General features: G+C 41.5%; 1 protein-coding gene across 5 annotated transcripts in view; it reads left to right on the forward strand.

Moving 5' to 3' along the window:
- The first annotated feature begins 7,704 nt into the window (after positions 1-7,704).
- The window catches only part of usp6nl (USP6 N-terminal like), a 250,985-nt gene continuing 232,538 nt past the window's right edge, over positions 7,705-26,151 (forward strand). For 2 of the 5 annotated variants that reach the window (XM_041203378.1, XM_041203382.1), the window contains exons 1-2: positions 7,706-7,899; positions 10,816-10,896. In XM_041203378.1, coding sequence (XP_041059312.1) covers positions 10,893-10,896 — 4 coding nt within the window. In that variant the 5' untranslated portion in view covers positions 7,706-7,899; positions 10,816-10,892. Of the gene's footprint in view, positions 7,900-8,380; positions 8,438-8,969; positions 9,230-10,815; positions 10,897-26,151 lie in introns of those variants that run through there. The other 3 variants (XM_041203381.1, XM_041203379.1, XM_041203380.1) reach the window with 3 other exon arrangements.

Here is a 26,151-nt window from a genome sequence, read left to right on the forward strand (position 1 = left end):
GAATGTAACAGACCAATTGACAGACTTGCATTCTTCTGCAAGTGTAATGTTGCAGCTCCCTTGAAGCTGCCTGTTTTGTTGAAACCTTCTGGATATTTCAATGTTAGGTTGTGAACTGATAGGAGTAGTTTCTGAGATTGATTGCCGTGCGAGGTCTGACTGATTCCATGGATTGTCACTTGTGCGAGGTCACGACATGTTGGTAGACCTACAATCACTGGGCATTTAGTCTCCATGATGTAGAACATCTGTGACACTCAAGAGGATTGATTGTACTTGCACTCCAGGACTATGGTATCTACACATGGAATTGGTGAACCGTTATACACTGAAAATGACAGCAGTAGGTTTCACCATGGCCTTCCATGTCTGTGGATTCATGTCTTTTAGAATTCACAGAGGTAATATATTGGCACGTGCCCCATGTCAGTCTTAGCCAATAATGAATATTTGCCAACTTTCTTAGGACAGATAATTTGAATCTTGGCAAACACTTCGGACAGTGTGACGGTATTTATGTATACCATGTTCTGTGTTCACTGCTCTTCCTCTCATCGTGCATATCATCGTCATTTACTGGTTTGTCAATCACCTCATGTATGTATGTTGACGGGGTACCAGATGGTTGTCCTAATTGCTTGAAGGTACCCATCGTGTTCAGTCTGTTTGGATCAGTGCACAGCTCCTAGTAGCTGCATCAGCCTTTGCTCTATTACATTGCCACTGCAAATGGCCTTCTCTGTCACATGCCTTGCAGGATTGATAGAAAGCTGGGCATTTTCTTGGTGCATGCAGAAGGCTACACCTTCCATATGTCTTACTATGTTTGGACCGTTGTAGTGAATGCGTCATCAACGTGTGAGGATTGCTTTGTACTTCCATCCTTAAGTAGCTCTTCGATACTATATATTTTGGCTTGTCTAGCAGATCTTTCTGGAATGTTTCCATGGAAGTGGATGCAATCACCAACTGAGCAATTCTGTCTGCTAGCTCCGTGTTTGAAAAATCACAGTATGTACCCTTTTTTCTGGATCTGCATCTATGGATTCTCTAGGCTCTTGTTGAAATGACATGAACTCAATGAATACAGAAGTTTAACTTGAATCTGAACCAGACTTCCAATGTAGTCCATATCTTTTGGGGATCCTTTTGCTCTTCTGCTGTTAATCCTGATGTGTTCAGCCTGTATAGACCTTCATTTCCAATTGCTAGGTGAATTTTTATGGCTTACTTGTCTGGTTCAGATATACCTGAATCAAGAAACTATACCTCTGTACACTATTTAAATGTTTTGAATTTGGATTGTAGGTCAGTTGCATCCCAATTCAAACTGGGGAATTTTGTGGACATTCTGACAATACCCCTTTCACTTTCCTTCTCCTATGGTACCTGGGATGAGTGTCACTGTAGCCCTTTTTTGCGTGTTTTTCCAAAGCTCCGTCTGTTATAATTGCAAACTTCTCTGGCCTGATTTTTATGACAATTTTTGCTATTTTATTTTGTTTGACTCTCCCTCGCTGGCTATTGATCCGGCCCACACCCTGGTCTTTCACCTTTCCCGACCGAGCTCACCTGATGCTGATCCTCTCAACACGCAGCCTCTCACTGAACTGATAGGCTAATGGCTGCAATCTCACCATGAGGGATCCTTCTGCTTACCAGATCTTTATTTGAGCACTATCTCTGCACTGTGTCTTCAAAACTTTTCTGTGTAGTCATCATGCTATGATTTCAACACTTTCCAATGCTGTAAACTCGTTGTGGCCTAACCAGAACATCGAAGGTCATCACATACCATGTAGCACGATCTAAGGCTGTTCACCATGTTGTACCTATGCTTAATCTTGCTACTATGCTGTTTTATCACTGCTGTGCACCATGATATGTTTTTATATGATATAAAGGCGCCAATTGTTCATAAGGGATTGTGTAAACACGTTGTGGGTTCATTTATTAAGACTAGGCACATAGGAATATATATACAAAGGTAGAATGCTTGAAGACGTCAGCAGCAGAGCTGTGTGCTGAGTTCTGCTCACAGGCCAAATTGAAACTGAGACTGGATCATATGACGCACTCCCCCTCTTATGTTGGCATACTGTGATCTCTTAAAGGCATTTTACAACAGGGCCGAGGTTAACTATATCACCCAAAAGATTGTACGTCGGACAATGCATTATTCCTTCACTTCTATACTCAGATGTCAGCCCAGATTATATTTTAAGGTCCTTAGCTTGGGGCTTGATCTCATAACCTTCTGTCTTGAAGGTGAGAGTACTTAAACTGAACCAAGCTGATGCAGTTTTATGATCATTAAAATGAGCAGTTCCCTGCTCCAAAAACTCATGACTGAGGAGGAGGAACATCAACCAATGTTCACAGTGTCAGTTTTTTCCCAGGAAACTATTTCCTTAAGAGGAGCTGTTATATTATTTTAGAATTTCATTTTATCTTTCTTCTGAAAATATAGTGAAAATGTCAAAGTTTATTAAATAGAATAAAATGATAACAATGCTACATAAATGCACTGAATAACTTTTTGAGGATCAATGGAGAAGACAATATCTGATGTAGCACAAAGAAATACAGACCAGAGGCCACAGGTTCAATTTGAGGGTTGACAGCTCTATAGCAGTATTCCCCAATAGAGCAGCCCATATGGGTAATCTGTTCCCTGGACCCTGCCAAGTGTAAAAGCTCCTCTTGAACTGATGGCTAGGAAGCTGTAATGTAGTTTCTTTTCTCCTCTGCTCTTCGAGCAGTCCCTCTAACATCCTTCTCCCCCGCATTGGCTTGGCTGATACTAAAAACCCAATGTAGGTGTAAATCTACATCTTAATACTTGATCTCACAATGGATTAGCACACCAGGCTTAGTGCTTCAAATCAGTCTTTCATGCAGAGTTCCCATTTACAAATCGTTACCAGAAATTGGATAGGTTGCCAGCTTTTTGATCATGTGCAGCCCATGAACAGCAAAAGAAAAGGCCAAGAAATTATGTTCAAAACCACTAAATTATTGCTGAGGAAATACTGTCGTTGGCATGGATTTCGACAAGATTGTAAAATGAAAATGTACACAGATGTTTGAAAAAAATCACTTACAAAATGCAAACATGGATCTTTGCTCCTTGTTGGATCATTTCTTATGCACCTTATATTTTATATAGTGATGGTTTATATTTCTATAAATTGTCATTTTATGTTTCTCATGATTTAATCCGGACTAATTTGGAACTCTATGTCTATTTTCTTTGTATCTAGAAAAATAATATGCATTAATTTTATAGAGAAATGAAACCTACTTTATTCCTGAATTTTAACCCACAGTTACAGTAATGCTAAAGCCTTGTGGCTCTTTGTCACTTTACAACAACTGCCTTAGCTGATATTAGCAAAAGGGATCAAATATGGGACCTATCTGGTCATTGTGGCTTGATGCCACATCAACAGGTACTTTTATTCATTAAACCATTGAGATGTTAACAAGCATTATCACTGTCTGATAAGAAATCACCAAAAGATTGCTCAGAGGTCCCCTCCCTTAGCAAATTCCTGATTTTCAGTTGAGCTGTCTGATGGAAGTATTGAGGAAATATTCCAGCCTATCCATTTATATATCCATATGTGAATATTATAATATACACACATACAAGAAATAGAAGTATAGAACTAAATTAAACCTGGCAAAAGTAATCTCAGTTTGAGGGATTGACATTGATGAAAAACTGAACCTCAGTGCAGGACTGAAGCCCTTAAAAAAAACAGCATAAAAAGCTGAATTAAGTGCTGAATATGCCAGGGTGAAAGATTTACTTCTCACTTGATCTCACCTCAGCTATAATTGGAAAAATCTAGTTACTTAGAGATTAAGATGGGGGTTTCACTGTTTGTGGAAGTTATTAATAAAATACTGTTCCATGTGCATACTTAATTTTTTTTAACTCCAACCCTTCAGTTTCAATTATTCACTTAATGAAAATAAGTGCAATTTGAAGTACTGAGAATAACTATACTTTTGCTGACAAAGAAAATAAAATGTGATTTGATATCAGAAGTAAAGACCGAGCAGCATGTCCAATCTATTTTACTACCCCACTCTCTGTTAATCATTAGTATCTCCAGTCAAAGTTATGTCGTGAAACTGGTTTGTGACTGGTCAAAATGGAGAAGGCTCACCCAGAGACTTCATTGGGAACATGCAAAGGTGAAGTTGAGTTGCTGGAAGAAGTTTACAAACCTCCAAACAATTCATCTGCCTAACCCTTTGAGCACCACCTGCCCCACATGAGGCAGAGTCTGCAGATTGCACATTGGACTTATCAGCCATTTCACAACCCATCGAACTGGAGTGGAAGCAAGTCATCCTTGAGCCTGAGAGACTGCCGAAGGAGAACTGAAACCTCAACTGAAAGTCAGCACTTGTGTTTCGTTAAACCATGAATCATTTACATTCCACCAAATGTAAACAAGTCGAGCACAATCAAGGGAATTAGTGAATTTCTGAATTTCAGTTGAGTTATCTGATGGAAGTATTGAGGAAATATTCCAGCCTAAGTGGCAGTTGGAATTTAACCCTGAAAAGTGTGAGGTGATACACTTTGGAAGGAGTAATTTGACAAGGAAGTATTCATTGAACAGCATGACACTAGGAAGTTCTGAGGAACAAAGGGACCTTGGCGTGTGTGTCCATAGATCTCTAAAGGCGGAGGGGCATGTTAGTGGGGTGGTGAAAAAGGCATTTGGGACACTTGCTTTCATCAATCGAGGCACAGATTACAAAAGTAGGGAGATCATGTTGGAGTTGTATAGAACCTTGGTGAGGCCACAGCTGGAGTAACGTGTACAGTTCTGGTCGCCACATTATAGGAAGGATATGATTGCACTGGAGGGGGTGCAGAGGACCAGGATGTTGCCTGGGATGCAACATTTAAGTTATGAAGAGACGTTGGAGAGACTTGGGTTGTTTTCGTTGGAGCAGAGAAGGCTGAGGGGTGACTTGATCAAGGTTTACACGATGATGAGGGGCATGGACAGGGTGGATCGGGAGCAGCTGTTCCCCTTAGTTGAATGGTCAGTCACGAGGGGACATAAGTTTAAGGTGAGGGGCAGGAAGTTTATGGGGGGATGTGAGGAAAAACTTTTTTACCCAGAGGGTGGTGACGGTCTGAAATGTGCTGCCTGGGAGGGGGTGGAGGCGGGTTGCCCCACATCCTTTAAAATGTATCTGGATGAGCATTTGGCATGTCATAACATTCAAGGCTATGGGCCAAGTGCTGGTAAATGGGATTAGGTAGGTAGGTAGGTCAGGTGTTCCTCAGGTATCAGTGTAGACTAGGTGGGCTGAAGGGCCTCTTCTGCACCGTGTGATTCTGTGATTCTATCCATTTATATATCTAAATGTGAATATTATACACACATACAAGAAAAAGAGGCATGGAACTAAATTAAGCCTGGCAGAAGTCATCTCATTTTGAGGGATTGACATTGATGAAAAACTGAACCTAAATGCAGGACTGAAACCCTTAAAAAACAGCATAAAAAGCTAAAATAAAAAGCATGGCGCTAGGGTTGAATTGGCACTCATTCACATTTACAATGGCCCAGAAAATGCATTTTTTTTTATCAGAAAAAATTTGAATCTTAACAATTATCACCAACCTAACTGCTGTTTCTGGCTTGAAATTACATTGAGAGCTGCTGAACGATATGCCTTTGACTGAGAAGTGATATGAGTCAGCTGCAAAGTCAACTGATGTGTTCATTTGGCTCCACTGGCGGCGTACTTGCTTCTGACTCAGAAGGCGCACCGCAGGATTTGAAGCATGTGATTAGATGCAGTCAAAGGCACTGTCTTCTGAAAATCCTTTCATAAAAAACAGGGAGTGTAAACATTACTCCATTAACCAACATTATCAAGAACAGGCCAACCAGTTATTCATCTCATTTGCAGTTTGTGAACATTGCATTATGTAAACAGATTGCAAGTTAAGAACAACAGCTATTCATATGTAATATATTACATGTGAAACAAGTTGGAGCACCCTGAAGAGTTATCATGTAAATGCAGTACTTCTTGAGTTCTCTGCCTGAAGGCATGTCTGACACACAGTGCTGCAATGTGCACCACAAGTAGGGCAAGGAGACAGGTCCTGAATTTACCCAGCTAGTATGGGGATTGAACCCTATGCTGTTGGCATCAATCTAATCCACACTGGCCATCCAGCCAGCTAAGCCACTGCCCACCACCATCCTAAACCTGCCAAGGAGTCCGAGTTGCTGTGGCAACAGGCATTTTACATGCATGTTGTCGTCTGGAGCTATGGATAGTGATGGCAGAGGCTCCAATTTCTTTCCAACACATTGATGACCAGGAATCTCTCCCACTCTTACGGCCTGCCATTGGCACATGTTGGAAGGATTTACAACGTGATACTCAACCTATGTATATATAATAGAGATAAAAACAAAAAAACTGCGGATGCTGGAAATCCAAAACAAAAACAGAATTACCTGGAAAAACTCAGCAGGTCTGGCAGCATCAGCGGAGAAGAAAAGAGTTGACGTTTCGAGTCCTCATGACCCTTTGACAGATGCTGCCAGACCTACTGAGTTTTTCCAGGTAATTCTGTTTTTGTTTTGATACTCAACCTATTTGACTGCATTACGAACACACCTTCCTTGGTCCTCAAGTCCTGGAGAGGCACTTGAACCTGGAGCTTCAGGCTCAGAGTTCAGGGACACTATCCACTGCATGTCTAAGGAATTTCAAAACAAGGAACTAAAACAATAAACAATAGCCGGGGTGGGGGAGGGAACAGGCTGAGGCAATGCGGGTGCAGGGTGAAGAGTCCCCAGCTTAATTGTTGTATCCATTCTAGAGTCACTTTCTACCCTGCAACAGTAACTTGTGTAAAGAAAATGAACTTGTATTCATATTTGCACACAATTACCTGGAAAAACTCAGCAGGTCTGGCAGCATCGGCGGAGAAGAAAAGAGTTGACGTTTCGAGTCTTCATGACCCTTCGACAGAACTTGAGTTCGAGTCCAAGAAAGAGTTGAAATATATTGGACTCGAACTCAAGTTCTGTCGAAGGGTCATGAAGACTCAAAACGTCAACTCTTTTCTTCTCCGCCGATGCTGCCAGACCTGCTGAGTTTTTCCAGGTAATTCTGTTTTTGTTTTGGATTTCCAGCATCTGCAGTTTTTTTGTTTTTATCTTCATATTTGCACTGTTGTCCCCCACTGGATGTCTCAAAGGCCATGTCTTGCCGTTATTGTGATGGAGGGTGGGCAAGCTTCCACAAACAGCAAGGTGATAATGGTAATAACGGATAAGCTGGGTTTTTTTTTTGTTGTGTGTGATATTGAAAAGCTGGAATGGGGAAAGGTGTTCATCCCAGCTTTTTCTAAAAATCAAAGCAAGGGCATGAGGAAGATGAGGGAGGGAGGGAGGGAGAGAGTGTGAGAAAGGGGGATGAAGAGCAGTTGGAGGGAGGGTGTAATGTCCCTGTTTGTTGGTGCTGCAGACCAGAGCCCAAGCAGCGTCCAGGTGACAATGTGCCAACGTCCCAGGTGAGTCTGTGGCTCTGCCCAGTGGCCCGGAAGTAATTCCCGGGCATTGCCGCAGCGGGAGCGGTGGGCAGGCGCGGCTCGAGCGCGGGGGGGCCGTTTCCATAGTTCCCCCCCCCTCCTCCCCCTCCCCCTCTCCCTCTCCCTCTCTGTTTGAAAAGTGGCCTCGAGCTCCAGTCAGCGCCGCAAACAAGCGAGTCCGGTGGCCGCCGGGGCGGATTTAAACCGACCACACGGAACGGAGAGAGGAAAAAGAACCACGAGGATTACCATTTAAAACAATGTAAGCGCCGAACCCTCTCCCTTTATCAGGGGGAAAATATAAGGTAAATGATTTTTTTATTGTGGGGAAATAAAAGTTTGCTTTCTTTCTGGTTGTTGGGAGAGCGGTGGGGCGGATGACTCAATGAAAACTATAAACTTTTGCCTTTTATTTTGAAGTAAAAGTACCTTTTGAATAAAGAACGAGGGAGCAGACAGACGTTTTATACGTCGGTGCGCGGCGCCTCGGTACCGCGGCCTAACTGGGTGTCTGTCATGACGGGGCCGCCGCAACCTATCTTGACGCCTGCCGCCCCCCCCCCCCCTCAACCTATCTTGAGGCCTGCCCCCCCCCCCTCCCTGTCATTGGCTGAGAGGCTCCTCCTCCCAGCCCTTTGGATTGGCTGCCGTCTCGCGTCAATCAAGTGGGCGGTGCGGACGCCCGTTTCCGTTCCCTCCCCTTCTCTCTCTCTCTCTCTCTCTCTCTCTCTCCCACCGCCACACCCCCCCCCCCCCCCCCCCCCCCACCACCACCACCACCACCCGGCGCAGCCGAGGTTTGGTTGGCCGGCGTCATTAATCGCAATGAGGGAGAGACAATTGGTTAGTGAGCGCTGCGCCTGATTTATTTATTTATTAATTAATTTTATTTATTTATTATTTGTCTTTCAAGGATTTAAACCGACGACGCTGTGACTTTTCTTTAACTCTTGGCTAAACAGTTTCGCGTGCTTTATAGAGATGTCATTTCGCATTAGAAGTTTTGTAAGAGACGATTTATGTTTAAATTGTTTTGTTTTCCTACCCCCCCCCCCCCCCCACACTCCCTCCCCACCTTTCCCTCAAAATAATTCAGTTTCGTGAAACCATGTAAACTTGTGGAAGTGGGTTTGCAAGCCGTAGGTTCGCCCCCATCTTTCCCTTCACTGTTCTCAGGGTATAAAAACCTTTTTTTTTCCTCTCTCCCTTTTGGAAAGCACCCCCCCCCCCCCTCCTCCCCACACAACACACCCCCCCTTGAAAGTTGAGCCGTTTTAGTTGGGAGTTTTTCTGTTTCTCGCACTGCAGTTTCCCTAGAAAGAACCTGAGGCTGAGCCATTGATCTTTTGCCACTCCTGCCAGGAGGAACCTGCTTTGTGAGACTGCTCAAGAAAGCAGGAAGAAACAGAACATGACACTTGAAACGTCTTGTTGGATTAGGAATAGTCGCCAACCTTTGGAAGGCTCTTGCGCAAATTGCGAATTTATCAAGGGACCAAACAGTTTTTATCGTTTCATCGACAATTGAATAAGCGAACTCGCATATTTGTTATCAGAAGATACATAAGTATAAAACTGAAGATTATTTTGGCTTTAAATGGAAGGATGTTTGCTTCCCAGACATCTTGGTAAAAGGTAAAACTTGTGTTCATCGACGTTTTATTTTGAGGGGCTATGAAATCTTTTGGCCAAATTTGGTTAAGTTTGAAGCACCTACAGATCCGTGTTTCGAATATTTTTTCTGACATTTTTGTTTCCTAAAATCAAAATTTTAACTGTTTAGAAGTTTTGGTATATGATCTAGAACATTCAATCCCAAACACTGGCAAAAGTAATTTTGTAGTGAGCACACGTTGCCTGGAATGGAGTTATTGAAAAGGCTATCCTTAACACTGTTTTTTGCTTAAGTTAATGTCTTGAAGTAAAGTTATTGAATTTCTATAATATACCGATTGCTATTTGTCTATGTATTTCAGTTTACAAATTGACTTGTATTTATATAATGCTTTTCCTATAGTAAAAATATCCCAAGGTATTTCACAGGATTATTATAAAAAAAGACACGAATCCTCAGAAGGAGATATTAAGCTAAATGTGTGGTAGGTTTTTGGAGCATCCTGGTGGAGGAGAGAGAGTCATGGAGCCGGAGAGAATTCTTGGGGCCAAAACAGCTAAGGTGTAGCCACCAATGGTGAAGCAATGGAAATCTGGGATATGCAAGAAGCCAGCATTGAAGGTGTGCTGAAATCTTGTTGGGTTATATGGGTGAAATAAGTTGTAGTGATAGAGATAAGTCAACAAAGAAGAGAATTTCAAAATCAGTGTTGCTCGATCAGAAGTTGGTGTAATTCAGTGTGCACAATTGTAATAGCTGATTAGGATTTGATGTGCGATAGACTATGTGCAGCAGAGTTTTGGACGGTGCATGGACGGAAGCTGACTACGGCAGCAATGGAATAGTTGAGTATGGATGCAGCAAAGGCATGGATGAAGATCTCAGCAATAGATGAGCTGAGGCAGAGGTAGAAGTTGGTGACCTTGGTCATGGAGATGACATGGGGCTGGAAGCTCAGAATGTAGAAATATGATGCAAAGATTGCCAACAGTCCAGATCACTAATAGAAATTTAAGATTGCATCTTTCAAACCGAATGCATTTACCATTTTGATCTGAAATTATTGTATTGGCCTGTTGTCAAGAGTTAGCAAAAGTTGTGTCTGTCATGCAGTTGTGATCAGTTTTAATTGTCATAAGATTGATCACCGGTTCTCATCAAGTTTTGAAATAAAGTACAGAGAAAAATAGAAAAAAAAGTCTTCATTTGAACTATTGTAATATTTCTTGATTGTAGAGGATTTCTGCCGTTGTGTGTGCTGGAGAGGCAGATGCATCAATTTTTAATGTTTGGAAATGCAGTTGCCCTTACACAATAGTGAGAGCTTGCAGACCTCACCAGAAATGAGATGGCTTGTGACTGTTATGGCAAAGCAATAAGGTCTTCAGTGGAGGAATTATAAGATGGTTATTGGCAACCAATCTGATTTGATGGTAAATGGTGGCTGTCCTCAACCTCACTCATAACGCAAAGACGCTTAGGCCAGTTGTGGGACTTCTACCCTTGTGTGGACTATATTTCTACAAGTCCAGTCAGAACTAGAGGCATAAATGTTTAATATATTGCAGGGCTACGATCATCTATACAAACCTTTTCTTTAATATAGGGCATGAGCTCCTGCCTCAGGATAATTAATTGCAGATCAGGACCATATCTCTATCACATGCAGAAGAAGACACCATTATGAGTGAGTAAATGTTTTTATGCTTGAAAATGAGTTGATATTGCTGTATATAAGGTTGGTCATTTAAGAACTCTTCGAATCACATAACCAGTGTAGAGTCTAGAAACAGAAAATTTAACATAAATCAGCATGAATAATCAGCATGCAGATAAAAATTTATAAACACTGTAAACTGTGAGAAGGACAGTATAGAATTTCAAAAGGATGAAGACAGGGTGGAGTGGGCAGGTAGGTGGTAGATGAAGTTCAATGCAGAGATCTGTGAGGTGGTTCATTTTGGTAGGAAGAACATGGAGAGACAATATAAAATAAGGGGTACAATTTAAAGGGTGTTCAGGAGCAGAGGGACCTGGATGTGTACATGCATAAGCCATTAAAGGTGGCAGGACAGGTGGAGAGAGCAACTAATAAAGCAAACAGTATCCTGGGCTTTATTAATAGGGGCATAGAGGTTGTGCTGAACTTGAATAAGACACTAGTTAGACCTCAGCTGGAGTATTGTTGAAGGCTAAGAGGAGATTTGATAGAGGTGTTCAAAATCATGAGGGTCTAGACAGAGTAGATTGAGGAAAACTGCCTCCGCCTGTAAAAGGATCGAGAATAAGAGGGCACAGATTTAAAGTGATTTGCAAAAGAAGGAAATACGATGTGAGAAAAAAGTTTGCACAGCGAGTGGTTCGGGTCTGGAACGCACTGCCTGAAAACGTGGTGCAGCCAGGTTCAATTGAGGCATTCAAGAGGGCACATGATTATTTTAATCAAAATAATGGGCAGAGTTATGGGGAAAAGGCAGGAGAATGGCACTGAGTCATAATGCTCATTCGGAGAGCCTGTGCCAACATGATGGGCCGAATGGCCTCCTTCTGCACTGTAACCATTCTGTGAACATGAAATACATTATAAGACCAGTTATGCTGTTTAAAATGAAAATATTAGTGAAGGATGAATGCCATTTATCTCTTTCTGTTTAAATGATTTAGGTTTTGTGAAAATAATCTGTTGACTAACATTACAATCCATCATCTAAATAGACCAATTATTTTTGAGATCTGTGTTTGGTTGATATAGAATGTGCTAGGTAACCTGGAACTGACCAGTAGATGATTGAAAAGGAGATGGGATAGATTTGAAGTGGCATTTACTTGTGATCTCTGTACATTAGTACTTGCAGAGGCATAATATGAAATTGAGGAGTGTAAATATTTCTGTAACGCCATGTCCAAGATATTAATTTAAAAAGACACATTACTGCTTGCAAGGGTGTGGCAAAGCTGCTTTTTAAATTAAATCTGATGAAAGGGGCTTATTATTTTCAGGAATCACTTTTTTTTTGTTCTGTCGTGTGATACGTGGGAATTTTGTCTGTTCCCTAGCCAATGACTGCATTCCTCTGCCAACTGTCTGAGACTGAAGCAGACCTTCAAACTCTTTGTGCCATATTTGACCCCAAGATGAGCTTCTGACTATATATTTGCTCCATCACCAAGACTGTCTACTTCCAACTCCATAACATCACCTGATTCCACCACATCTCAGCTCACCACCTTCTGAGCCTTCTTCTGTTTTATTTTGTTAACCTTGACACTTGATTATTCCAGTGCTCTGCTGGCAGTCCTCCCTTTTTCCACCCTGCGTAACTTTTTTAAAATTCGTTCATGGGATGTGAACGTCGCTGGCCTGGTCAGCATCTCCTGCCCATCCCTAATTACTCTTGAGAAGGTGGCGCTGAGCTGCTGCCTTGAACTGCTGCAGTCCATATGGTGTAGGTATACCCACAGTGCTGTTAGGGAGGGAGTTCCAGGATTTTGACCCAGCAATGGTGATATATTTCCAAGGCAGGTTGTCGAGTGGCTTGGATGGGAACTTCCTGATGGTGGTTGTCCTTCACGATGGCAGCAGTTGTGGGTTTGGAAGGGTCTGGAGCACAAGTATTCAGTATGATTGCTGGGATATTGTCAGGGCCCATAGCCTTTGCAGTATCTGGTGCCTTGAGCTATTTTTTTAGATATCATGTGGAGCTCATCCAAAACGCTGCCTGTATCCTTACTTGCATGAAGGCACTTTCCATCCCTAACCTCTGACTTACATTGACTCTTGGTCTGGTTTTCAAACTCCTTGGCCCCATCTTTCCTATGAATGTAATCTCCTCAACTCCTGAGTCTTTGAGATCTACGTGCCTTTCCAATTTTGGTGTCTTGAGCATCCCCAATTTTAATCACTTCAGTATTGGTGACTGTGCCTTTAGCTGCCTAGACCCTAGGCTCTGGAATTCCCTCCCTGAACCTCTCCACCCTTCTATTTCTTTTTCCTCCTTTAAGATATTCCTTAAAATTTACCTCTTTGTCCAAGATTTTGTTATCTGTCCTGACACCCCTTCATGTGGCTTGGTGTCAAGTATCTTTGTAATAGGAGTAGGCCATTCAGCCTGCTCCACTATTCAATACAATCATGGCTGATCATCCACTTCACTGCCTTTTACAAACATACGAACACTATCTCTGTTTTCCTTTGTCTTTGGTATTTAGAAACCTGTCAATCTTGGCTTTAAACATACTCAATCACTGAGCTTTCAGCCCTTTGTGGTCGAGAATTCCAAAGATTCACAACCTCCTGAGTGAAATAATTTTTCCTCATCTCAGTCCGAAGTGGCTTCCCTCTTATTTTGAAATCACGTCCCCTGGTTCTGGACTCTCCAGCTAAGGGAAACACCTTATCTGCTTACCTGCATCTACCCTGTCTGACCCCCTGATGACGATGGTAGGCGAAGATCATGAGAAAGCTTAGCTCTGTTTAAATAAACACGCTGTGAAATGTCTTGCTATGTTTTAATATGTTGATGGTATTATAGAAATGCAAGTTGCCCTAAAATTCGCAAAGAATTTCTGGACCCTTTCACAAGGCTAACATTTATCACCGTGTGTTTTATAGATAGTTTTGATCTTTTTTAATATTTGTAATAAATCTAACTTTAGCCAGTTGAAAATTTTCACTGCACTGGTTGCCAGCCTACTTGCTTTGTTGTTACGTTTTTCCAAGCTGTCAGTGGATGGCAGGCTCCCCCCTCCCCACAACCCCAAATTGTTTTCATTCTATGATTAGTTATTTGACAAGCTTCTAAGAGAGCATGATGGACAAGGAGACTGTGTTCACTATGTGAGCTCCACTTGCATGTTATATCTTAGTTAGCAAATGTCAAAGACTTGAAAACTTATTTGTTTATATTTGACAAATTGGAGTGTTAAATCAATGCTGGGACTTAAATTTATAGTCATCACACCCAGTTTGCTCTTCACTCAATCATTTTTTATGCTTTAATAATTTATATGCTACTTTGTATCATTCAATTTAAAACAGTAGAGGAAGATTATTGTGCACGTAAAGAATTGAATTCAGTGACTTTAGATTAATTGTGCATGGCTAAAAGACAAGTATGGTGGGACTATTGTCATTATGATTTCTATTAAATTATATTTATTTTAACCTGAAAACAGAAAGCTAAATAAATGATCATAGAATGTTATTTTGATGCACTTGAAAATGTCCAAGATGAGGTGAATTTCAATTAAAAAAAGAAATAATTATCTTGCAAATATTTAACATCTTTGATAATCCCAGGATGTCCAAAGCACTTCACAGCCAATGATGTCCTTTTGTAATGTAGTCTCTGTTGTAAATGTATGCAAATAGAGTATATGTGATTTTTGCAATAATGTTTCAAATTGATACAGTTAGGGATCATTTAGCTTTTAGATTTTAGGAACCAACAGATTTATACAAAGTATTATATTTAATGATCCTTAAATACTAAGACTCGGTGTAAACATCTAATTTGTAAATGTTAAATGCTAAGTTTAGTGCTTTTATTTTGGATTTAGTGAAAGAAAAATAATCTTAAAAAATGATTGAGTAATTAGAAGTTCTTAGTCCGCATCTCTTGTTCAGGAGCTGTGGTGATGTTTTCGATACCACCGTATGAATTTGTAATTACAACAGTTGTTTTGTTGTAAACATTCACTTGAAAGCCAGTAGAGAAAATTAGTTCAGAACTCTTGGTTAAAAAATGGGAATATTGTGGAGATTAAACTTTAGAGTAAAAGCAAAATATGGATATTCAAAAGATATTAATTTAAATGTGTGATTGCTATTAGTACTCAGATCCTTTTTTTTTTCTCCTGTGTTTTCCAGTAAAGCAAATTTTGAATTTGTTTTGTAAGGACCAGATTGCTCCTCTCTCTGTAATTGTGTCCTATTGTCATTACCTTGGGCGGGGTGTGTGGGGGGGGGATGTTTAACAAAATTCAGCTGGAGCCTGAGAGACTTGGTGGATTGCAGAAATGTTCAATGGTTTCTAAGAGGAAGTAGAGAACAAGTTTATTCATGATATGTGATGAAGAAAATGGAAACTTGGATTGATACATTTTTAGATTTGGTGTTTGTGTGTTTTTGGTGTACAGTTATATACCATCTAGTTTACCAAGGTCATGGATTAAAGCCTACTTTAGAGACTTGAGCACACTGTCCATGCTGACAGTTGTGCAGCACTAGGGGAATAATGCGTTGTTGAGGATGGTGTCTTTCGAATGAGACAGTAAATGTTTGCCTGAATGTGAAGGTTCCCATGCCATTATTGATAAAGAGCAAGGGAATTCTTCCATTATCCTGATCAATGTTTATTTCAATGCACACCACTAAAACAGACTGGTGACTTAACTCATTGCTGTTTGTAATGATGACCTGGCTGCCCTTGACGCCAAGGCAGTTATTGACTTGGTATGGTATAAAGGAGATTGAGCAAAATTGGAATCAGATGGAGCACCCTTGAGGGGCTAGTGTCACACATGACACAAAGGAAGATGATTGTGATTGGTGGAGACCAATCATTGCTGCCCCAAGACAGATGGGAATTCCTATACAGTATTCATAATGCAGCTATATTAGGCACTTCACTAATGGCATCCCTTCCTTTATAAGATCATGAGTGAGGTTGTTTGCAGACTATGCCATAATATCAGCCTCATTTAAAATGCCTTTTATTACAGCAGTCCACACAGCCTAAAGAGGAAGGAAAAGAACTTGCATTTATATAGCGGTTTTCATGATCTTGGCATGTACCGACACACTTGGTTGGCAGTGAAGTAGTATGCAGGAAATGCAAGATTCCATTTGTGCACAAAGATCTCAAACATAGTGATGATAAAAAAGACCAACACATCTATTTTATTGATGTTGATTAAGGGGCAAATATTGGCCAGAATATAAGGGAGAACTCCTTGCTTTTCAAAATAGTGCAAGAAGAACTTTTACATTGACGTAAGCGGATAGGCAAATCCTCTGTTTTCATGTCTGGCTTTGGTGCTTTGGGGTGAGACATGAACTTTGACTTCGAAGTGAAGGTACCTCAACAAAGGTTGACCCTATACAGTAGGAGCTGGACAATATGCAGGCTTGAACAGAAATGTAGTAAATAACATTTGTGCCACAAATGTGAGGCAATGACCATTTCTGAACCAGAAAGTCCACTGTTGTTCATTATCTGCACCGTCAATATCCTTGGGTTTACCATTGACCAGAAGCTGAACTGGAGTCATACAGTCAAATTGATTACCTCTTCATCCTTCAATGCCTTCATTGGCAAGGCTTGTCAGGAACATAAAAAAATGCTACAACAGCACTGAAGAAATTCAACACTGTCCAGGAGAGCGTAGACTATTTGATCAGTGCATTACTCCTGTTTTTCAGTATGTAGTACTCCATGATCCACTGAGGCAACTCAGCACGCTTACTTTGAAAGAACCACTCAGTCCCACAACCTCTACTAGTAAGGGAAGGCAGCAAGATTGTGCGAACCTTGATTCCCCGCCAAGCGGGGAATTACTTGAATACGTTTTGCAATTTCCTCATTAAAACTGGACCAGAATCTTGGAATTTTCCTACTTCAGGTCATTTTGGGAGCGTTTTCATCACGGACTACAGCATTCAAGGAGAAGGCCCAGCTCTACTTCTGCTGCCAAAGATGGGCAATTTTTTTTTGCCTTGCATGTAATATGGCATCCTGAGAACAAATCAAGTGCTTAATGCATGAGGTTTAAAGCTGAGCACTGGGTAAGCAAAGGCTGTGCACCAAGATTGTGCACTGTTGATGTCTGCCTGAATGAGCAGTTGGAGAAAGGCTTTATTGATCGACTAAGTGAAATATAACTTTCCTATTCATGTGTTGCTGTCTTGTATTTGTGGAACTCCTAGAAGCATTGCCCAAAGCTGCTCTCATGTTTTTTTTTTCTCTCTCCTTTGCATTTCTGCTTTTAGTGATTGTTATGTGAGTCTGCTGGTTATCAGGGCATCACCCCATTTATAAATCAAGAGTACCAGTTAGATAACGATGTTCATGCATGATTGTATGTCTACAGCTGTTAAAATGTTAGTTTGGTTTCTGGCCATACACTCTTCTCAACGTCAGGAGGAGGTTCTTCTTTGGAGGTGCAAAATATTAAATAAAAATGTTGAGTTTTAGAGCTAAGACTATTTGCAGCCAATCCAAATTGGCCAGGAGCAGCATGTGCTACCAGAGGTGCCTATTTGTATTTGGGGCATTGGAAGTTGGTCATCCTATTGCCTGAGACAGTGGGGTGTCTCTTGTGACAGTGCTGTAATCTAAATACAACAACTAATGTGTCCTATCTCATTTAAAGATTTAAAGGTACTGTCCGAAAGGAAACTAAGCCATAAAATCAGGAAGGTCCCAACGTTTCTGCAGTTCACTACAGCACCTCTAGACTGGTTTTACACAAATTGACCAAGTTTCCTGTGCCTGATTGTGCTCACTAACTCTGGCTCATGGTCATGCTCAGTAACTCCTGCTCTTGATCGTATTCTGCTTGGCTGTAAGTTTGTCCATATTGGATAATCCACTGGTACCTTCCGTTCAGGTTCATATGAATAATGGTCTTGAGTGAGTTGCAGGAAAGCTGCCAACTGCTCAGAAACTCTGCTTCAGCTTGAGTAAGGACTTGGTGCTTGTGCAATAATGTTAGTTGGGGAAAGGGACCATATTTAAAATGTGGTTCATGTGCCACAGTCATTTGATGCATTTTCCCCTGCATTAGACCTGACCTTAACAAATGTTCAAGATACTTAAGCCTATTTGTGTTGGATCTGGAATTTGGGTATGTATTGGGTCGTAATGTGGCATTGTGTTCCTTGCTGTAGACTTATTGCCTCTTTCTATCTAGTACCTCTATCACCAGGCTTAAACTGACCATTCTGATTTTTCGCAAAACCATCCATGCAAGCTGACATGAACCCTGTTTAGAATAAATTAATAGGTAGCAAGCCAGCTTTTGTGGTTCTGCATCAAGAAAAGCTACGTTTCTGGAGTTGGCTGAAGGTTGAGCTCTTTTAATAGACGCATACGTTTTAACAGCGGTTAACCAATGTAAAACAACTTGTCAGTCATCGCTAAGAAGACGACTTTGCTTCTTGTGAAGGTGGGATTTCCTTAAATGGCTCTCCATGCCAACGGGAAGACAATTAAGTACCAAACAGCGATTATGAAAATGTTGTATTTCGATAAAGGATTTTGAAACTCATGGGCAAAGTTGTTTGAGATAAAATTTATTACTTACTTAACCATACACAAATCAAGACCATTGGTTTACGTTTTCAAAGGCACTCATCAAATTTGATTTCAAGATGCCATGCATTCTTCCAACAATGTAATCTAATGTATGTTAAATGATTCAGTCATTGTTTATCCGTGACTCTGATATACAATGACTGAATCATTTAATGCACATTAGATTACATTGTGGAAGAATATATATCCTGGCGGCTATCTCTCCCCCGATATAAGAAGAACGGTAGCCAGCAAGAAAGAGTGACTCCGTCAAACATCAAATGAGAGGCACCCTCTACATGGTCGTACACCTACACCCAGCCGCCTAAAGTCAAGGAAGAGCTTCATGAACAGTGTTTTCCCATTACGATCAACCCCATCTGAAGCTGGCATCGCCTTGTGGAAAGACCGGCTCGCCAGAGTCGAACAACCCCCAGCGATGGAAATTCTACCGGATGAAAGCCTCCCCCCCCCCACCCACCCACCCCCCACCCACCCACCCAGGAGCTAATTGCAACTGGGCAACCTGGAAGTGCCTTAACAGACTTAGGATTCGTGTAAAACAAAAACAAAAATACCTGGAAAAACTCAGCAGGTCTGACAGCATCTGCGGAGAGGAACATAGTTAACGTTTCGTGTCCTTATGGCTCTTCAACAGTTCTGTTGAAGAGTCATAAGGACTCGAAACGTTAACTATGTTCCTCTCCGCAGATGCTGTCAGACCTGTTGAGTTTTTCCAGGTATTTTTGTTTCTGTTTGGATTTCCAGCATCCGCAGTTTTTGCTTTTATCTTAGGACTGGTGTAGGTTGTTCAAAGGTGTCACTAAGCAAATGGGGATATACAACCAGCCCGACAAGTTGTGAATGTGGAACTGAACCACAGACTGTGCAACATCTCCTGCAATGCCTATCTCTAGAGGAACCCTGCACTGTTGCAGATCTTGCCGAATTCAACAACAAGGCGCAAAAATGTGTCTAGTTCTGTTTGGGCCATGTTTCAACTGTCAGTGGACACGATAAGAAGTGACTCTGATACATTATAAGGGATAAAACAGCATATCCTCTGATTCACAGTGAGTAACACCAATAGAGGTTCATACATTTAATCTGTTAAAAGTTCTATACATCGTACATGTTTTTAGCACTTCTGAAAATCTGTTGTTGTCTGATCGGCTCGAATTCCCAAAAACGAATGAAAAATATTTTACCCCACCACTGACTTCATTATGTCTCTTATTTCCTCACCAACTATTAACACCCATAGACATCATAAGTAAGTCAACACAAGATTCACTATTGTTTTCGTTCCCCAGATGCCAAAACCTTATTTTTTCCAGTGGTGAATCATTGGTTAATACAGTTCTGAACAGGAAATTTGTGCAGCAGCTGAGGATGCCATATAAAATTAACAAATCTCAAGCATATTAGAAATTACAAGACACTTTTCTACTTCTCGTAGAGCAGTACCTCCCTGGAATTCTAGAACTCCCATCATTTGCAGTTAATGTTGTAAACAAACTTGAATGGCTAGATGGTTTACTGGTTGCAAAGAGAACTGGAGATTTATGTAGATATGCATAGGCTATGTACCTCACGGAACACTCGTTATTGTACTGTTTGAGACCATAGAAAAGTCATCTGTGGAGTGCAATTGTTCATTGTTGAACAGTGTAGATAGTAATGTTGCAGAGTGTTGGTACTGCAACACTGCTTCACTCAGTTTTGTTTTTTCTGAAACTCTTTGTCCTTTGGAAACTGCTGTATTTATGTTATGCTGATCTGCAGAACTGAAACAGTGCTGAAAAAAGTACTGTGTTTGTGCAAAATTGTGCATGTGTTATTTTAAAATCATTAGGTCACAATTCAGTGTTGGCTGTTGTACCTTCCCCAGTGCGTGAGGAAGCTCTGTACAGGCCATTGAAAAATAAGCACATTAGAAACCTGTATTGCTGAACTGATCTGCCGTGCTTGTGTACAACAGGGGGAAAAAAAGCAACTTCTGTCATCCAGTGGCATTACTTTTATTGATGCCACGATGAAGAAATAATGCCATGAATTTATACAGGGCCTTCTGACTTGCCTCAAATATCTTGACATGCATCACAGATAGTAGATTCCTCTGAAGTGAGGTGCTTTAGTTGGTGAATGTCATAACCTTTTTTTTGCATATGTTCCCAAACAAAGCAGAAGTTTTTAAAAATGCATTCAAAGGGTGTGGGCTTCACTGTCTCGGCCAGCATTTATTGCCCATCTTTAATTGTCCTTGAGAAGGTAGTGGTGAGCTGCATTATTGCGCCGCCGCATTCTATGCGGTGTAGGTACACCAACAATGGTGTTAGGGAGGGAATTCCAGGATTTTGACCCAGCTACATTGAAGGAGCGGCAATATATTTTCAAGTCAGGTTGGTGAGTGGCTTGGAGGGCAACTTCGTGGTGGTGGTGTTCCCATCCGTCTGCTGCCCTTGTCCTTTTAGCTGGTAGTGGTTGTAGGTTTGGAAGGTGCTGTCTAAGGAGCCTTGGTGTGTTTTTTGCAGTGTATCTTGCAGATGGTACACACTGCTACTACTTCTGTGCTTCGCTGGTGGAAGGAGTAAATGTTTGTGGATGGGGTGTCTATCAAGCTGGCAGCTTTGACTGGATGGTGTCAAGCTTCTTGAGTGTTGCTGGAACTGCATTCATCTAGGCAAGTGGAGGGTATTCCATCGCACACCTGACTTGTGCCTTGTTGATGGCGAACAGGCTTTGGGGAGTCAGGGGGTGAGTTACTCGCTACAGGATTCCTAGCCTCTGACCTGCTCTTGTAGCCACAGTATTCATATGGCAAGTCCAGTTCAGTTTCTGGTCAATGGTAAGCCCCTGGATGTTGATACTTGGGGGGGTTCAGCATTGGTAATGCCATTGAATGTCAAGGGGCAATGGTTAGATTCTCTCTTGTTGGTGATGGGAATTGCCTTGTGTGGCATGAATGTTACTTGCCACTTGTCAGCCTGGTGACTACTTCATTGCTTTTTGTGGTGATTGAGAAAATGTTTTCCATATCAATTCCTTAACAAAGGAAGTAGGAGCACGAGAAGGCCACATGGTCCTTCAAGCCTGCCCTGCTGTTTAATAAGATCATGGCTGATCCTTGAATTTAATCTCACCTTTGCTGCCCAATCCCCATATCCCTTGATTCTTTACTATCCAAAAATCAGTCAGTCTCGTCTTGAATCCCCTCAACAACAGAGTATATACAGCCCTCTTCAGAAGAGAATTCCAAAGATCCACAACCCTCTGAGTGAATAGATTGCACTTCGTCAGTGCAAAATGGCCATCCTCTTATCCTGATGCTGTATCCCCTAGTTCTTGACTCCCCAGCTGGTGGAAACATTCTCTCACTATCTACCCTGTCAGCCCCTGTTTGAATCTTATGTTTCAATGATATCTCCTCTCATTCTTCTAAATTCCAGAGAATTCTCAATTTCTCCTCAAAGGACAATGTTCTCATCCTGAGAATCAATGCGATGAACCATTAGGGTATCTCCTCTAAAGCAATTCTATCCTCCCTGGGGTACAGAGACCCAATGTGTGCATAATATTGCTTGTATGGTCTCCCCAAAGCCTTGTACAATTGCAGCAAGACTCTCTTTATCTTGTACTCCAACCCCCTTGCAATAAAGGCCAACATACCATTTGCCTTGTACCATTTGTCTTCCTAGTTGATTGCTGTCCTTGCCTGTTAACTTTGTTTCATGTACAAGGATACCCAAATCCCCCTCAGTACTAACATTTAATACAGAGATAAAAACAAAAAAACTGCAGATGCTGGAAATTAAAAACAAAAACAGAATTACCTGGAAAAACTCAGCAGGTCTGGCAGCATCGGCGGAGAAGAAAAGAGTTGACGTTTCGAGTCCTCATGACCCTTCGACAGAACTTGAGTTCGAGTCCAAGAAAGAGCTGGAATATAAGCTGGTTTAAGGTGTGTGTGTGGGGTCGGAGAGATAGAGAGACAGAGAGGTGGAGGGGGGGGTTGTGGTTGTAGGGACAAACAAGCAGTGATAGAAGCAAAAGATGTCAACGACAATAGTACAATAGAACACATAGGTGTTAAAGTTGGTGATATTATCTAAACGAATGTGCTAATTAAGAATGGATGGTAGGGCACTCAAGGTATAGCTCTAGTGGGTTTTTTTTATAATGGAAATAGGTGGGAAAAGGAAAATCTTTATAATTTATTGGGAAAAAAAAGGAAGGGGGAAACAGAAAGGGAGTGGGGATGGGGGAGGGAGCTCACGACCTAAAGTTGTTGAATTCAATATTCAGTCCGGAAGGCTGTAAAGTCCCTAGTCGGAAGATGAGGTGTTGTTCCTCCAGTTTGCGTTGGGCTTCACTGGAACAATGCAGCAAGCCAAGGACAGACATGTGGGCAAGAGAGCAGGGTGGAGTGTTAAAATGGCAAGCGACAGGGAGGTTTGGGTCATTCTTGCGGACAGACGGCAGGTGTTCTGCAAAGCAGTCGCCCAGTTTACGTTTGGTCTCTCCAATGTAGAGGAGACCACATTGGGAGCAACGAATGCAGTAGACTAAGTTGGGGGAAATGCAAGTGAAATGCTGCTTCACTTGAAAGGAGTGTTTGGGTCCTTGGACGGTGAGGAGAGAGGAAGTGAAGGGGCAGGTGTTGCATCTTTTGCGTGGGCATGGGGTGGTGCCATAGGAGGGGGTTGAGGAGTAGGGGGTGATGGAGGAGTGGACCAGGGTGTCCCGGAGGGAGCGATCCCTACGGAATGCCGATAAGGGGGGGGTGAAGGGAAGATGTGTTTGGTGGTGGCATCATGCTGGAAATGGCGGAGGATGATCCTTTGAATGCGGAGGCTGGTGGGGTGATAAGTAAGGACAAGGGGGACCCTATCATGTTTCTGGTAGGGAGGAGAAGGCGTGAGGGCGGATGCGCGGGAGATGGGCCGGACACGGTTGAGGGCCCTGTCAACGACCGTGGGTGGAAAACCTCAGTTAAGGAAGAAGGAGGACATGTCAGAGGAACTGTTTTTGAATGTAGCATCATCGGAACAGATGCGACAGAGGCGAAGGAACTGAGAGAATGGGATGGAGTCCTTACAGGAAGCGGGGTGTGAGGAGCTGTAGTCGAGACATTTAATAGTTTCTCACCATCACTATTTGGCTTTTCAAAATCCTTGGAGAGATTTATAAAGTTACTCTTGTGTCTCGTTTGTTGTCGATGCTACTGTGTTGCAGTAAACTGCAACTTGAATTGAATTTACCACTTTTTAAAAATAATATTCCTAGCAAAGGCCCACTACACAATATTGGTAGGGTTTATGTTTAATAGTTTAAAATTGAAATCACCTATTTTAACTGAAAATTATTGGTCAGATTTAGTGATGCTTTGACAAATTGATAGTGACATAATGCTGCAATCTTAAAGTTATTGAAGTGAAGAATGCAGAAAAATGCAAAGAAAGACTATGAATTTAGAAAGTGAAGTAAATAACTGTGGGAGAAAACGCAGAGGCCAGTTTTTTTTAATATGGACTGAATAATTTAATGGTTTCTGGCACTGTTAGTTTATTTCAAACTGTTGTTGTCTTTTCAAGCTTTTGCCCTTTCACCTCCTGTACTTAATACTGTAGTAGTAAGCCATGAAATTATGACACTGTCTAACCTGTTTTCATATGAGAAGTTGATTGCTCCTTTCCTATGCCAAAACGTGGAAAATATCTCAATTTAAAAAAAATGTACAACAGAATTTGGTTCTCTTAAGTGGGAATACTTGTTGCAGTATTCTTTTCACCGTTCGACTCTGGTTAAATTCATTTACAGCAGTGTCATTTGTGGTCAGCCTTCACTGGAATAAAACTGCACCAAACTGTGTTAAGTATATACTATATACTGTAATTACATGATTTACCGTGGTTTAAAACAACTGTTCGTGCCATTTCAGCAGATGACTCTTCACCTGTTTACAAAACTCACATGAGTAAATTGAGTAAGAGCTTTAGGTACTCCAGGCTTAGTCTGTGAATGGTTTATCAACAGTTTGTGAGCAACTTGCAGGAATTTTAATTTGCTTTTTGAAAATTCAGGCAAAAAGTTGATAGTTTTCTGGAAAACACATTCCATCTTGAAAGCAAATTGATATTTACATTGCCTCTAGAGTTTAATACAAGGGAAGTACGAAACTATTCAATCTGTGTGCATGCAGAATGTCTTGCATTTAAGTTGTCGTTTCAGGAAGTGGAGTAACTACTTGTCATACGAACCCAGAACATGAGAACAGGAGCAGGGTAAGTTTAGGAGGAGGAGGAAAGGGATGCCTCACAGTTCCTGTTGTCAGACATCCACACACACCAGGCCTGTTTAGTGTAATTTATAGTTGTGACTTGTGACAAAAACTTGAATGCTGGAATTGAGTGTGCAGAGAAAGAAATTTTATCTCATCAAGAAATTTGAAGCACACAACTGTTGTGGATTGTGTTGCTTGGTGTAGTTGCGAAGATTATTCTGATCTGTTCTTTAGCCATAGATATGGATTAATGAGACTTCACTAATTTCTTAATTTTCTTTTTCCGCTTCCCTTCCCCACCCTTTAGGACATTGACTTACTGTGTATGTTTTGCTTGCCCCCTGCTATCTCCCTGATTCGGGCTTCGACGTGAATATGTGCCAGCGACCCCGCATGTACAGCAAGAGTCACTGGATAATGAATAAGGTCTGCTCATTCATCTCCCTTCTAAAGGATGGGAGGGCTAATTTTTTGTGCCTTTTGCCATGACCCTGGCTGAGTTGAACAATCTGAGGATTAAAGCTGGAACTTTCTTGGCTTGTATGGCTTGACATATTACTGGATGAAGGCAGAGCCAAATGATCAGGGAACCAAAATAATTTTTTTCTTTAAATCTAAGCATCTGGAATTGTAAGATTTTTTTCAAGTTTGTTATTACATGCTTTTGCAAGAACAGAGGTATCAAAAGTGAGTTATTTGAGGAGTTTGTGATGATGTTTCTGTGGCCCTAGACATGACTCTAGGATGGTATGTTGCCTCCCTGGTGCTAGGGTCAAGGATGTCACAGAGCGGCTGCAGGACATTATTCTGCGGGAGTCTGATCAGCCAGAGGTCGTAGTCCACATTGGTACCAATGACTTAGGTAGGAAAGAGGATGAGGTCTTGAAAGCAGATTTCAAGGAGCGAGGAAGGAGATTGAAATGCAGGACCTCTAAAGTAGCAATCTCAGAATTACTCCCAAGTGAGCATAGAAATGGGAAAATTCCATGACTGAACACGTGGCTGGTAGGCATAATGAGAGAGGAAATACAGGAGGGACTGGCACCTTTGAAAGTGGATAAATCACCAAGGCAGGATGAATTATATCCCAGGTTATTAGAGGAAGTCAGTGAAGAAATAGCGGATGCTCTGAGGATCATTTTCCAATCCTCACGAGATACAGCGAAGTACCAGAAGTGTTGGAGGTCTGCCAGTGTTGTACCAATATTTTAAAAGCCTGCTAAAGATAGGCAAGGAAATTATAGGCTGGTCAGTTTGACTTCAATGGTGGGCAAGTTTATTGGAATCAATTCTGAGAGACAGGATAAACTGTCACTTAGAAAGGCATGGATTGATAGGGTATAGTCAGTATGGTTTTATTAGG

This window comes from Carcharodon carcharias, chromosome 13, assembly GCF_017639515.1.
Source record: "Carcharodon carcharias isolate sCarCar2 chromosome 13, sCarCar2.pri, whole genome shotgun sequence".
NCBI classification, from domain to species: domain Eukaryota; kingdom Metazoa; phylum Chordata; class Chondrichthyes; order Lamniformes; family Lamnidae; genus Carcharodon; species Carcharodon carcharias.